Source organism: Drosophila teissieri, chromosome 2L (assembly GCF_016746235.2).
Source record: "Drosophila teissieri strain GT53w chromosome 2L, Prin_Dtei_1.1, whole genome shotgun sequence".
Classification (NCBI taxonomy): domain Eukaryota; kingdom Metazoa; phylum Arthropoda; class Insecta; order Diptera; family Drosophilidae; genus Drosophila; species Drosophila teissieri.
Window position 1 is genome coordinate 13364224 of NC_053029.1, and position 12221 is coordinate 13376444.

General features: G+C 42.1%; 1 protein-coding gene across 1 annotated transcript in view; it reads left to right on the forward strand.

Moving 5' to 3' along the window:
* The first annotated feature begins 3812 nt into the window (after positions 1-3812).
* LOC122617256 (protein bunched, class 2/F/G isoform-like) overlaps positions 3813-12221 on the forward strand; it is a 30188-nt gene continuing 21779 nt past the window's right edge. Inside the window, exons 1-2 of the mRNA XM_043793067.1 lie at positions 3813-3947; positions 8961-12160. Coding sequence (XP_043649002.1) covers positions 10255-12160 — 1906 coding nt within the window. The 5' untranslated portion in view covers positions 3813-3947; positions 8961-10254. The remainder of the gene's footprint in view (positions 3948-8960; positions 12161-12221) is intronic.

The window sequence follows — 12221 nt, forward strand, 5'->3', positions numbered from 1 at the left end:
AAATAACTAAATACGCATTAGCATCCTGTCGGATTTTCCTTTATTATTGCCACGGCCGTCGGCGAAACGAGAAGAAACGAGATGCGTGGGAGGCAGGCAGGCGTGGCACGTTGCACGCGCAGCTCCTGCGGCACAGTGGGGCAAAATCAATTGTATGCCGGACTTTTGGAAAGGTGGAAAATACTACCAAATACCATTCATCAAATGCAGTTTCACGAACAGCATAGGGTTTAAAAGATGCATTCTTACTTTATTAAATTTGGGAGTAAATAAAAACACCTAATCCGTTAAAAAAAAAAGATTTGATTTCTCTACAAAGTTCGAAAAATAGATATGTATATGTATAATATCAATACCATAAACATTCTTTATTAACACATGCACATTGCAAAATGCCAATATTAATAATGGCTCTATTTAATTATATTTTTAACAAATCATGTAGAACATTTCAATAAGTTTGCCCCACTGTTCAGTAGCTAGGAAAATACCAACAGTCCGTTCCGAATGGCAACAAATTCAAACGAACTTGTATGCAGAGTGTGACTGAAAGCATTATTAATAGAGAATGTCGGCGGCTGAACTCAACCACATATACTGAGAGCACTCACACACACGCAAAAGGGATATAAAAGCAATAAGGACATTCATCTTCATAATTACGGGCAGCGAAATGAGGAGAAAGTGCGAGAGGAGAAAGAGGAGACGACGTGGGATGCGCAGGGAGGAAATTCAAATGAAACGCCAAAGTTTTGCATATGCGGTGGGGATGTGTGTGCTTCCAAGGGAGTTGGGCAGTTCCGCCTACACTGAGGAAAATAAGTTGATTTTTAGAGTAACAAATATCGAAAATAAAACTTCACAGGTAAAAAAAGATACTATGAGATACCAAGTAGATCTGAAAGATATAGCGATCAGTGGAAGGCGATTGAAAAATGTACCACAAGAAAACGAATTAAATAGTAAGTTTAGCTTTATCTTAATCCAAAATATGTTTGATTTCTTATCTTTAATACACACAAATGAATACAAAATAAATAAAAAATAGGGTTTATTTGCTGACTGTAAGCCATACATTTTCTTTCGCTCAGGAAAATACTCAGTATGTGCTTGACCAAATGGGCGTCTTATGGAAATGACAGTTAAGCCCGTCGACGTTGGTCACCCTAATGAATGCCGCAGCCAGCATTTCCCCCCACGAATGCAATCAAATGGAAATTGTTAAAGAAGAGCAAGAATGCGGGAAAAGCTGGAGAGAGTGGGTGAAAAGCACGACTGAGTGGATCGCAGGACTTTCGCCATCCGACGAGGGTGCAACGCACACGCATCGGTCTGCACTAATTACGCACGAAACATGTCCGGCAAATCGCAAACCTTTGAATGTCCGGCGCAAAAACGGGGCAGTTTTTGGGGGAAACCCAGGAAAACTGGTGCTCGGCCTCAGGCGTCTGCGTTTGCCAATGTTTTTCCTGCCTGCTGCAATTTAAATGAGACGTCGGCCAAACGCGAGGGTGTCGCCTGCAGTCGGCGGGTGGGTGAAAGTGGGCGGGGCGGCTGGGGTCAGTGGAATTAATTCTAATCCCGAACACGTTTCGCTGCAAACCAAGTGGTCAGCTGGAAAATATAATTATATACATATATTTATATATATATGGATATGTATCTCAACTGGTGGAGGGTGCGTCGATCATTAGCGTGATTTCTTTCCGCTTTGACAAGGAAATCAGAACGCTTCAATGAACTCCACCAGGAAAATAAGTAAAAAAACACAAGGGAATGTTACTCAGGTGAAGGATGTGCGAGGAAGTTGGTTGTATTCAAAAACTAAAGGTAGCTTGCAGCAAAACACGACTATCAGATACCTGTTACTCAGGTATATGTGCTTTAGTTGAAAGGTACAACTTTCGAGCTAGAGCATGAAATACTCAAGTTTTGTAACACATTTGACAATAATTAAATGTTATATTTAGGCTTTAAGTAACAGCAACAACAGCAACAACAGCCACAACAGCAAAAAGTTTTAGAAAGTGACTAGTAATTGTTAGACAGTTCTTACTAGCTGAATTTGTTATTTTATTAGAAAAAAAAGAACCATGTATAGGCAAGGCAAAGAAGCGAAAAAATAAAAAAAATTTTAAAGTATTAATTTTTTAGGACTTTATCAATTATTTAAATATTTTTGAAAACAATCGCATTTTGGTCGAAGTTTGCTTGTCGTTTCAATTCGCTTTTGTTCGTTGGAATTCGCTTCAAAATCATCATCAAGCAAAGAACCAAACCAAGCTTAAATGTATTATACATACATTATGCATGTAAAATATGTAACTTCGTACTTCTACGTAAGTTTTTTCCTCGAGAAACAAAATTTGCATCAATAAATCGTTATTGCAATATTTGAGAATATGCATTACAAGACAAAAAGAAAAAAGTTATTTAAAAGATAATAATTGACTTTTAAAGAATTCAGAATTCGTTCGTTGGTCAGAATTTCAATCAGAACCTTTCGACACTGTGTCGCATGTAAACAATAGTCCGTACTTACTAGAGTGCTCCAAATGTCAAAAAATTGCGGGGTTGTTAGCTTGGCTAGCAGCTCAGGTGGTCATTCTGGATTTTTAATTAAATGTAGGGATACATTATTTCACCCATTATTGCCACCAAGTATAAGAGAAAAATAAGTTCAGTGTCCATTTAACTTTCCAGTCATACAAAGAATAATAAGTAATTATTTCTAATTCAGCCATCAACTTTGTTAGGTTTTGAAAAATAAGAAAACGATTTTTACTCGATATCCGATATCGCACGACAATCGTCTACGTGTAGAACTATCACAACCGATTAATTTGCTTAGCACGGAACCAATCCAAATAATACTAAAAATATCCATTTTAAGCGGCATAGTGTGACCGTTTAAACGGCCAAAAAATCCCGTTTTCGGTATTTGGTATTATTAGTTGATATTATATTTTTATTGGCATTTGAGTTGGGACAAAAACGCAAGGCAAGTTGTTGGTCTTTTTCGCTGTCTGCAGACGGACAAAAAGTAAAAGAACGCAAATCGAAAGCGCCGCGAACGTGTTGCAAAATCGCTTAATTCGCGGCGCCCTTGAAATCGAGGAGGAAAAGCGAAAAAAGGCTGCGAGAGCTAGCGCAAAATCGAAGAAAAAACTGTGTATGTGCGTGCGTGTGAGTGTATGAGTGTGACGTGTGCGTCGCTGTGTGTGTGAGCGAGCTGGCATGCAGATATAGAGATGTGTGTGTCGCTGCTGCTGCGGCTGTGTGTGCGTGTAAATTGAATAAGAAAACGGAGCACAAAAGGCACTGATGGAAAATTTATATGTGCGCTGAAAAATTAATTTATTTGCAAAAAGCCAAAGAGCTGCGAAAAGTAAAGTGACAAGCGGAGAGATGTGCAAAATCGAAAGAACGAAAAAATTGTGGATTGCCGACTCTCTACCGATTTGAAGAGAGTGGGAGAGAGAGAGACACATTGGGAGTTTGTGTATGTGTGGGTGTGAGCCGCCTTTGCCAGGAAAACTAAAAAGAAATAAGTCCCTGGCGTTGAAATTTGCAACAAAAATTGTTGAATTCGATTGTTTGCTTTCCGCTGTTCGGCGTATCGTTTTTTTTTTTTGCACAAAACTTTTTTTGCCAATCTTTCATGCACGCTTTTTCGTTTATTTAATACCTCTCTCTCTTTGGCTCTCTCGCTGTCGCTCTCTTGAACGACTCTCGCGCTCTCCGAATCGGCTCTCTCGCGCTGCTCTCCGCTTTTTGCTTATGCCCAGCCAACTGTCAAAACTGTCATTTACCTTCCTTTTGTCCGATTAGCAAAACGCAACGAAAAACTAATATCCCATCCAAATTTAAATCGTGGCCGTTCGCTTGTTTTTAGTTTATTACTTTATGCCGAGAAACGCAGTACTTTTAATTCGTTTGTCCTACGCGTAAGTGTTGAAAACAGGGGGAGGTGGAGAAAAGAGAGTCCCCTGCCGCAACGGTGCAACAAATCGATCAGAAAATAACCAATAAAAAGGCAAAGCAAATCGAAACATGTTTATAAAAGAAGGAAAAATCAGAGAAATTCAATGAAACAAAAGTGCAAAACAGTCGCGTAATTGTTTGTGTGTGTGCGTGAGTGAGTGTGTGTGTGTCAGCGTGTGTGCCCATCCTTTTGGTCTGCGTCTTCACTTTCGCTCAGTTGTTGTTGCAGCTTGCACTTTGTACCTTAGATTTTCCCATTTCCTCTTCCCGTTCCCTCTTCCCATTTCTCCAAAACAGCTGGCCAAGCATTTGATTAACTCCAATATTCCTTCGTTTTCTACTGTATTCTTTGTGCCATTTGCTTTTGTTTATAATGTCAGCTGGTCCGGCATTGTTGTTTATTTTCTGTTCTGCTTCGCCTTGATTGTTTAGTCAAGTGTTAGTTTTGTTTTTGTGCCATTTTGCAATTTTCTGCTTATTTGCCATCCGATATTATCGGTACTTTTTTTTCAAATGTGATTTTCCGTAGAAATTCAAATACAAAATTGTGTGTTTTGTTTCGTTTAACGGTAACTCGAATTACACACAAGTGTTTAGAATTATGGATACGTATTAAATAACACCGACGTGCAGAAACAAACCAGGCTTTTATAATAACTATTAGGGTTTCGTTCACTTAATGTTCCTCTAAAAGTAATGGCGTTTGTAAACATTTCTGAGAATATTCAGTTAAATATTATATCAAAGAACTAAGAATTATTAACTATAAACTTCACTTGGTATATGAGTCGTTTTTGTACCAACTTGAAACGAATAAATCTGATTAGCTTTGAATGCCCTTGAACCAATCTACAGTATCTTCACGATCATAATGATCATCCCTTTTAACGCATCTCCGATTTCAAAGCAAAACAAAATAAACCTCAGGCCAGATCGCCTTTCTTGTCAAGCCAAGCCGCGTGGCAAATTTTTCTGCTCACCCTGCACCATTTTGTACCTATCACTGGACTATATGTTTGCGGATACACTTCAGACTTATGCCAACTCTTTGGTGCGACCGATGACACAATTGTTAGCCATAAAGGTTTGGATTGTTCTGAAAGATACATTAGTATTGATTGGAAAGAGTTCGAGAAATAAGCTGGGTTTTCTGGAACAGGGATCTATGGGCAAACAATAAATGCGTGTGCAGGCAGTCACGTCTACCAAACCAGAATTCAATCAGTGCAACTTTTTTCTTCTCTTTTGTAATTTGGAATTTCGGGGTTGGTCTTTTAGCAACTGGTTAGCCTTTTCGATTTTTAAGAAAATTGTACTTTTCCATTCAAATGTTTTGAATAAAACCTTAATAAAATGAAAACTAACTAAGATGAAATCTAGGGTATTCCGAGTTTCGGTACATTTAACACCTATTTGCCTAATTTTCGTTGATGTCTTGTTGATTTATTTACATTCTGCGACTCAATTCAATTGAGAAATTATATTCGATTTCAAATTGTATCTGAGTATCTCATGGATGCATTGTCATTGTAATCTCTAGCTTGTTGTTCCTTTTGCAGCCGCCTCCTCCTCATCTTCGTCGCTGCTCTTTTCTCGTTTGATAAACATTTTCATTGCCTTCTCTCGGCATCTCTCTCTCTCGCTCTTTCGGGTTCTTTTACTTCCTCCTACAACGCCTTCGTTTTTCTTTTCCTTTTCCCTTGCCATTTTTTGCATTGTGAATCATTTCCTTGCGAAAAGGAAAAGAGAGAAAGAGGTGGGAAGTGCCTGTGGGTGAAATACAGGAAAGGAAAGTCACTGATTGAAAAGTTATTAATTCGGTTCAATTTTCTTTATGCATTAGTTAACACTCTGGTGTCATTAAAGTTCAGTATTATATTTGTCAGCAAGGTTTAAAAAGGAAATTCATTTCAATCTTAGCAGGATTCTCGAGACCTGAATGTTAAAAATTTAAAAACAATTTGGTTCATCAAAAAGGATTCTAATTCAATCTTTCAATTGATTGCCGATGATTTGGTTCTATTCTTTGCTTCTAAGCATTTGCTATTTGGCTATTAAACCATTACACATATTTTATTTTGAAGTATATTTTAAAGATTTTATTTTCAACCGAAGGTATTCTAGTCTAGTGCAGTTGGGTCAAGTTTTTGTTGCTTTAGCTGAGGAAGCAGCAGTGGGTTTTATGATCATATTGTGTACTAGCAATATGTCCTGGCTTACCTTTGATACACTGCAAACAAGAGGGACACCTTTCCTTTTGGTTTTCATCTTCTTCGGGTGCTGCTATCATCATCAATATTGATTACCGGCAGCTGTCCGCTGCCAGAGAGAGCGAGAGAGGGTTGGCAGCCGCTCTCCTTTTGCGGTTTGTTTGGTATGCGGCCCCCACCCCGTCCCGCCCACTTGTAGGCGCCCACGTTGGAAGGAAGGAGCGTGTGGATGTGGATGGGGATGCGGATGCAGAGAGGTAGGGGGCCAACAGGCTGCTCTCGCTCTTTTGCAGCTCCCGCTCTCCGATTGCAATTTTCTCAACGCGCATTCGCTCGCTCACACTCACTCACTCTCTCTGTGTCGCTCGCTCTAGCCTCTTTCTGTACTATCTGTTGTAGTTGCTTTTCATTACATTTGTTGTTGTTGGCTTGCCATCGATTTTATGCTTTGTCGTTGCAATTAGTTCTTCTTCTGTTGCTCGCTTCTTGTCTGCACTTTTGGTTCTCATTTTCTTTTCACCCCATCTCCCACCTCCTTGTTGTTGCTTTTGCTATTGAGGAAGGCAGTGAGCAGAGGCAGAAATCCTCCTTTCCATTCGCCGATTTGTTTGTGTGTGAAATCTGGTGCCTACAGCGATACTTTGATTATTGACTGCCGGGGGTTAAAAGGGGGCTCCAAGTTTATTGTCCAGAAGATGAGTTACAGGAATGGATACTCCACTTCCAGTGGTCCCTAATGGGTTGGGCCTTTTAACTCGGTTTGTGAGTGCGCTTTTCAATGGATTAATTCCCAATTGCGCCACTTTTGTCTAGTTTATACAGATTTGTAATGCCTAAATAAATTGATGTTGTAGGCTATTGAGTTTTAAATGCGTGTTACAGTCATTTAAAATAACTGATGTCCAATCAACACTCCTTTACTCCCCCATATGATATCCGAAATCTACCCAAGATCGAGAAGAAGAAGCTTTGGACCAACACCTGCGTGGCTCAAGAACAAGGCCAATAGACTCTTAAAGACCCAACAAACAACGTGCAAAAACAAAAACAACAACAAATAAAACCCAAAATATCCACCTTGACAGAGTGCTACGACCACTGTTGACCTATAACTGATTTTTTGTTGCTCAGTTGTTCTTCTGGTTTGCTGGTTTTGTTGCTTGTCTCTTTTCCACGACTAATTCCTCTTCTAGCCGCGGAATAATCAGATTTTTTTGCGTCGTTTATAACTCGATTAGGCAAAAGAAATAAAACAAACTTAAGCGAGAGAGAAAGAATAAAAGAGCAGCGTCAAGGTCTTGACTTTGCCTTCTGGCAGGGCACACGCAGAGTTCAAACGCCACTACAGTAATCACTCACAAGTCTATCTTTGAATCATTAGATAATGCACAAGCTATTAGTATTCAGGTCAAAAAAATCCTACTCCAATGAAAATGTATTTCCTTAGGATTTTAGTTCATATATAGTTTTAATAGCTGAGTATTAAATAGCTAAATATTAAATAGCTAATATTCCATTTTATCTTCTTTTAGTTTAAGAGAAAAACATTAATTTTATAATTATGAAATTTTTGCAAAATACTTTGAGTGATGAATCCTTATCGAGAGCCCACTATACTTACAAATACAAGTACACTCTCTTCCAAACAGTCCACGCAATTTATGAATGATCGTCGAAAAGCTTACGGTTATTAAACAACACAAGTGCGGAAAAAACGGCGCGTGTGCCCGAAAATATTTGCAAAACTTTTTCGGCAAAATGTTTTTGGCGAATCATTTTGTGGGCTGCCTTTTTTATCTCTTTCTCTTTGGTTGGCGGACTCATTTCTGATTTCCGTAAACGAAATCGATTAAATAATGAGTGAGGGCGAAAAAATCAATGCCGAGAGCAAATAAATATTTGTATATTCAACTGCAAATGCAAAAGATAATAAGACAATCAGCTAAAGAGGAAAGGCGACTAAAAAGTATTTAAAAGCAAACATTCGGTTTTTTTTTTCACTGATTCGGAAGGAAACCCCCTCCGCAAAAATCTCCTTCCTCTAATGTATGTAGCACTTAACTAATTCAACAAAACTACGACGTACCCACAACACCGACAACTCGATGAAATCAATAATAAAAAAAGAACGAGGCGAAACAAAAAATAATGAAAAGCACACAAAAGCATCATCAACATCGTCATGATGATAATATACGAACATGAACTACGCAGTTATGAAATTTAACTAGATACTTATAGAAAATCAGTTAATACCCAGTAGCCGAAGGTTGGGCTTAACTTCAGGGGAATACTAAAAAGTAGAATTTAAGCTCCTTTGTTAATTTACTTAGCAGATTTATGTGCTGAAAGTCAGGCTAAAGCCGAATAACCCTTTACCATTAGCCCATCTTACCTTTGAAAAATTTAAATTTAATAATTTCAAATAAATTGAAATGTACCCTTTATTGAGTGGCACATAAATTATTTTTGGTTATAATTAAATGCATTAATTACCCAAACGAACTCATGACAAATGTTATTTCTTTCACATATTACGTATACGTCGCGTTGTTCTGTGCAATTATTTACCTCTTTCGTTTTCCACTTACCCACCTCCCCCCGCGATCTTTGTGCTCGGCGTCGTTTTGTGTGCTTTTAATTTAATAAACAAATAATGGGAAATAATATTCATGTTTGTTCTTAATCGAATTTCGTACCTATTGCACTCATATTAATTGAAATGAATTCTAATGGTATTTCTCGTTCTGCTCTGCCGTTTTGCAGGAATTTCATTTCTACAACTTACTGCAATGTGCTAGTAAAACTGAACCGAAGAAATTGATTAATTCTACGAGATAAAGCTGCAGAAAAACCAACAAATTGAAAACCTATGCGTGAACGCGTGTGACGACAAAGTGGAGAAGTGCAACCAATATATGAATATATGAATAGATATAGAAATAGATGAATAGATAAATAGAAATCCCAAGTTAACCAAGATCACCAAAATATTTTCATAATTTATAAGAAATATTTCAAGTGTGATACCAAGTTCTGAAACCACTCCAAGCCAAGCAAGCCTACTTTCGAAAACGAATCATCCAAGTGCAGAAACTGAATCAAATCGAATTGATTCGATTAACAGCTGTGCTGTACACATGCACCGGTGTGTGTGAGGGGGCGCGCGCGTGTGTGCGTGTACGACGTGAGTGAACCGTGTGTGTGCGGCGCGTATGTGTTAGTGTTAGTGTGTGTCTCGGTGTTGGTGCTGGTGGCGAAAATTGAAACGCCCGCTAAACAAAGTCAAGCGCTAGATGGCGCTGTCGCTGCCGCCTGAGACCAGTGACGTTGTTGTTGTTGTCGTCGGTGTGCCGCACATTGTTGTAGTTGTTGTTGATGCTGATGCTGATTCTGCAGCAGCAAACATAACGCGGAAAGTCAAATTATAACCGCCCACCAGCCCCCCGCAACACGAAAAACCACCTGGCCACCACCCAATAAATTACAATTTATCAGCCCAACAAATCAACAAAATCAACTCCCCCAACAAATAAAATACACAAAAATTAATAAAGGAAAAATAAGTAATAGTCAGTCAAGAGTTTCGCATTACCCATCGTCGGTCGGTTCAAATTGCGTCGCGGCGCGTCGCGAACGGTGCTAGTCCTCGGATCGTATCGTATCGTATCGTAACGGATCGTAACGGATCGGATCGGAACGGAAGCCTATAGTACGGACGGTTACGGATCAGATCGGATCAGTTGGCAGTCGGTGGCACCTGACAACGCAACGCAACGCTAACCGCTATTATGCATCGGCGTCGTCGGTTGGCCAGTGCAACAATCGCATTCGAATTGGCGGGCGAGCAGCAGCAGCTAATGCAACAACTGACAGAACTTAATTAAACTGGCTAATAACTAAGGCTGTAGACAGTGTATCGTAGTCCGTAGTGGATAAACCCCGAAGAAACCGCAAGGTGTAGAGTAACTTTTTTCCGTGACCCCAAATAATCCAAGAATCGTTAGCAATCCTGGATTATTTGCTAAAGACTTTGCGCACGCTGAAATCCAATTCGATTATGGCCGAGAATCAAAGTGCGGCCAGCGAAGATTCCGGTCACCAACAGCAACAGCAACATCAGCAGCAACAGCAACACCAGCAACATCAGCAACCACTAGCCACCACATCAGTCACGGCCGCATCAACCACATCGGTCCTCGCTAACCAATCGCCCACTAACTCGCAGGCCTCATCCCCTGAAAATTCCCAGGAAGCACTGCCCTTGCTGCGACGCCAGCAATCAGCCGCAGCAGCCACAGTAGCAGCCGCCGTCGCAACAGTTGCAGCCACAACCAGCAGCACATCGCAGCAGCAGCATCGCAACAGCATCAGCAACATGTTCGATCGCACGGTGAATGCCAAGTTCAAGCCGGCGTCCTCAAATGCCGGACCAGGAAACAATCCGGGACGCCGGAACTCAATGCTGACACCATCCCGAGGAGTCAGTATCGGTGGCGCTGGCGGAAATATCCGCAAGCTGACCAAGGTCAGCTCGCTGACCAGCAACCATCACTTTGCTGTGTGCTATCCACCCAGCAACATCTATCAGAACAGCAACAATGCCGGCAGCAATTCGGCTCTGCAGCGCACCACCAGCGAAAGTTTGCGTCTGAACTCGCTGAGTCGCGTGGCAGCTGCCGCGACACCCAACACGGTGTCCAGAGCCAGTAGTAACTCCAGCCTGGCCACATCCACCTCCACATCGCTGGCACCCAAGTCCAGCAGCAGCAGTGGTGGCAGCAACTCGACATCGCAGCAGCAACAGCAGCCGGTGAGCAGTAACAACAGCAGCGGCAGCAGCAACAACAGCTTCACCAAGGCCAGTTCGCCCAACAATAATGGAGCACGTTCGGTGGGCGGAGCAGCTGCTGCAGCTGCAACTGGCACAGGCACAGGCACTGGCCCTGCCACTGCCACTGCAGCAGGCAGTCACCACCATCAGCCACATCACCACCATCATCATCATCATCACCACCATCAGCATCACAACCACCAGCAGCAGCAGCAACAGACTAGCCTCAGCCAAGGACACGCCTCGTTAACCGTCGCCGGTGGATCAGCTGCAGCTGGTGGTGGTGTTGGTGGTAGTGGCAGCTCCTCGGGGACCGCCGCTGGTGGCACCAATCGCAAACCAAAGACGACTTCCTCATTCGAGATCACCTCGGTGACGGTGGGCCATCCCAAGCTGAATGCTGCCGGCGATACTGGGGACGAGTCGGCCGACGATCTGGACGAATCTCACACGGATGACAACAGTCGGATAACGGACCTGGAGAACGAGACGCCCTCCATGTCGGAAGACACGTTCTCCAAGGAGGAGGTGTACTATGCCAACAATGCCCTCAGCACCAATGCGCCGGTGATACCGACTAGCTCGCAATACGGCCTCGTCGTGGTGGATCCCATCGCCCCATCGTTGGGCCAGACGATCCAGAACGTCCAGGTCAACGTGTCGGATAACATTATCAATGTGGTGAGCGGTGCCGTCACACCGGGCGGCACAAAGAAGAAGGACGACATCAAGGAGACGCAGCACCGCAGCGAGCGGTTCAAGGTGGTCAAAATTGAGTCCACGGAGCCGTTCAAGCGCGGCCGCTGGATGTGCATGGATTACCTGGATCACTCGAGTGTGGGTAATGGCGGTAATAACAACGAAAAGACTGGCTCTTCTACTTCCGAGGCGCACGCAGCCACAACGGATGGTGCAGCAGGTGTTGCCGTTGGGTCTGAGGCTCCGCCTCCCGCCCACAAGACCACACAGAGTATGATTCTGCCACCCACCCAGAAGCTGAACGAGAACCATTTGGAGGCCAACTCGACCGATGCCAACTGGAACTATGCCGAGCAGCAGCAGCAGCAGCAGCAGCAACAAACAATAGTTGGCAATGCCCTGACCAAGACATTGCCCGTGGCTCTTCGCAACGGTTAGTTTCTATTCGCGAAATGGTCGGTTTCAGTCACTAATTTTCCCTTTTTCGTTTAATC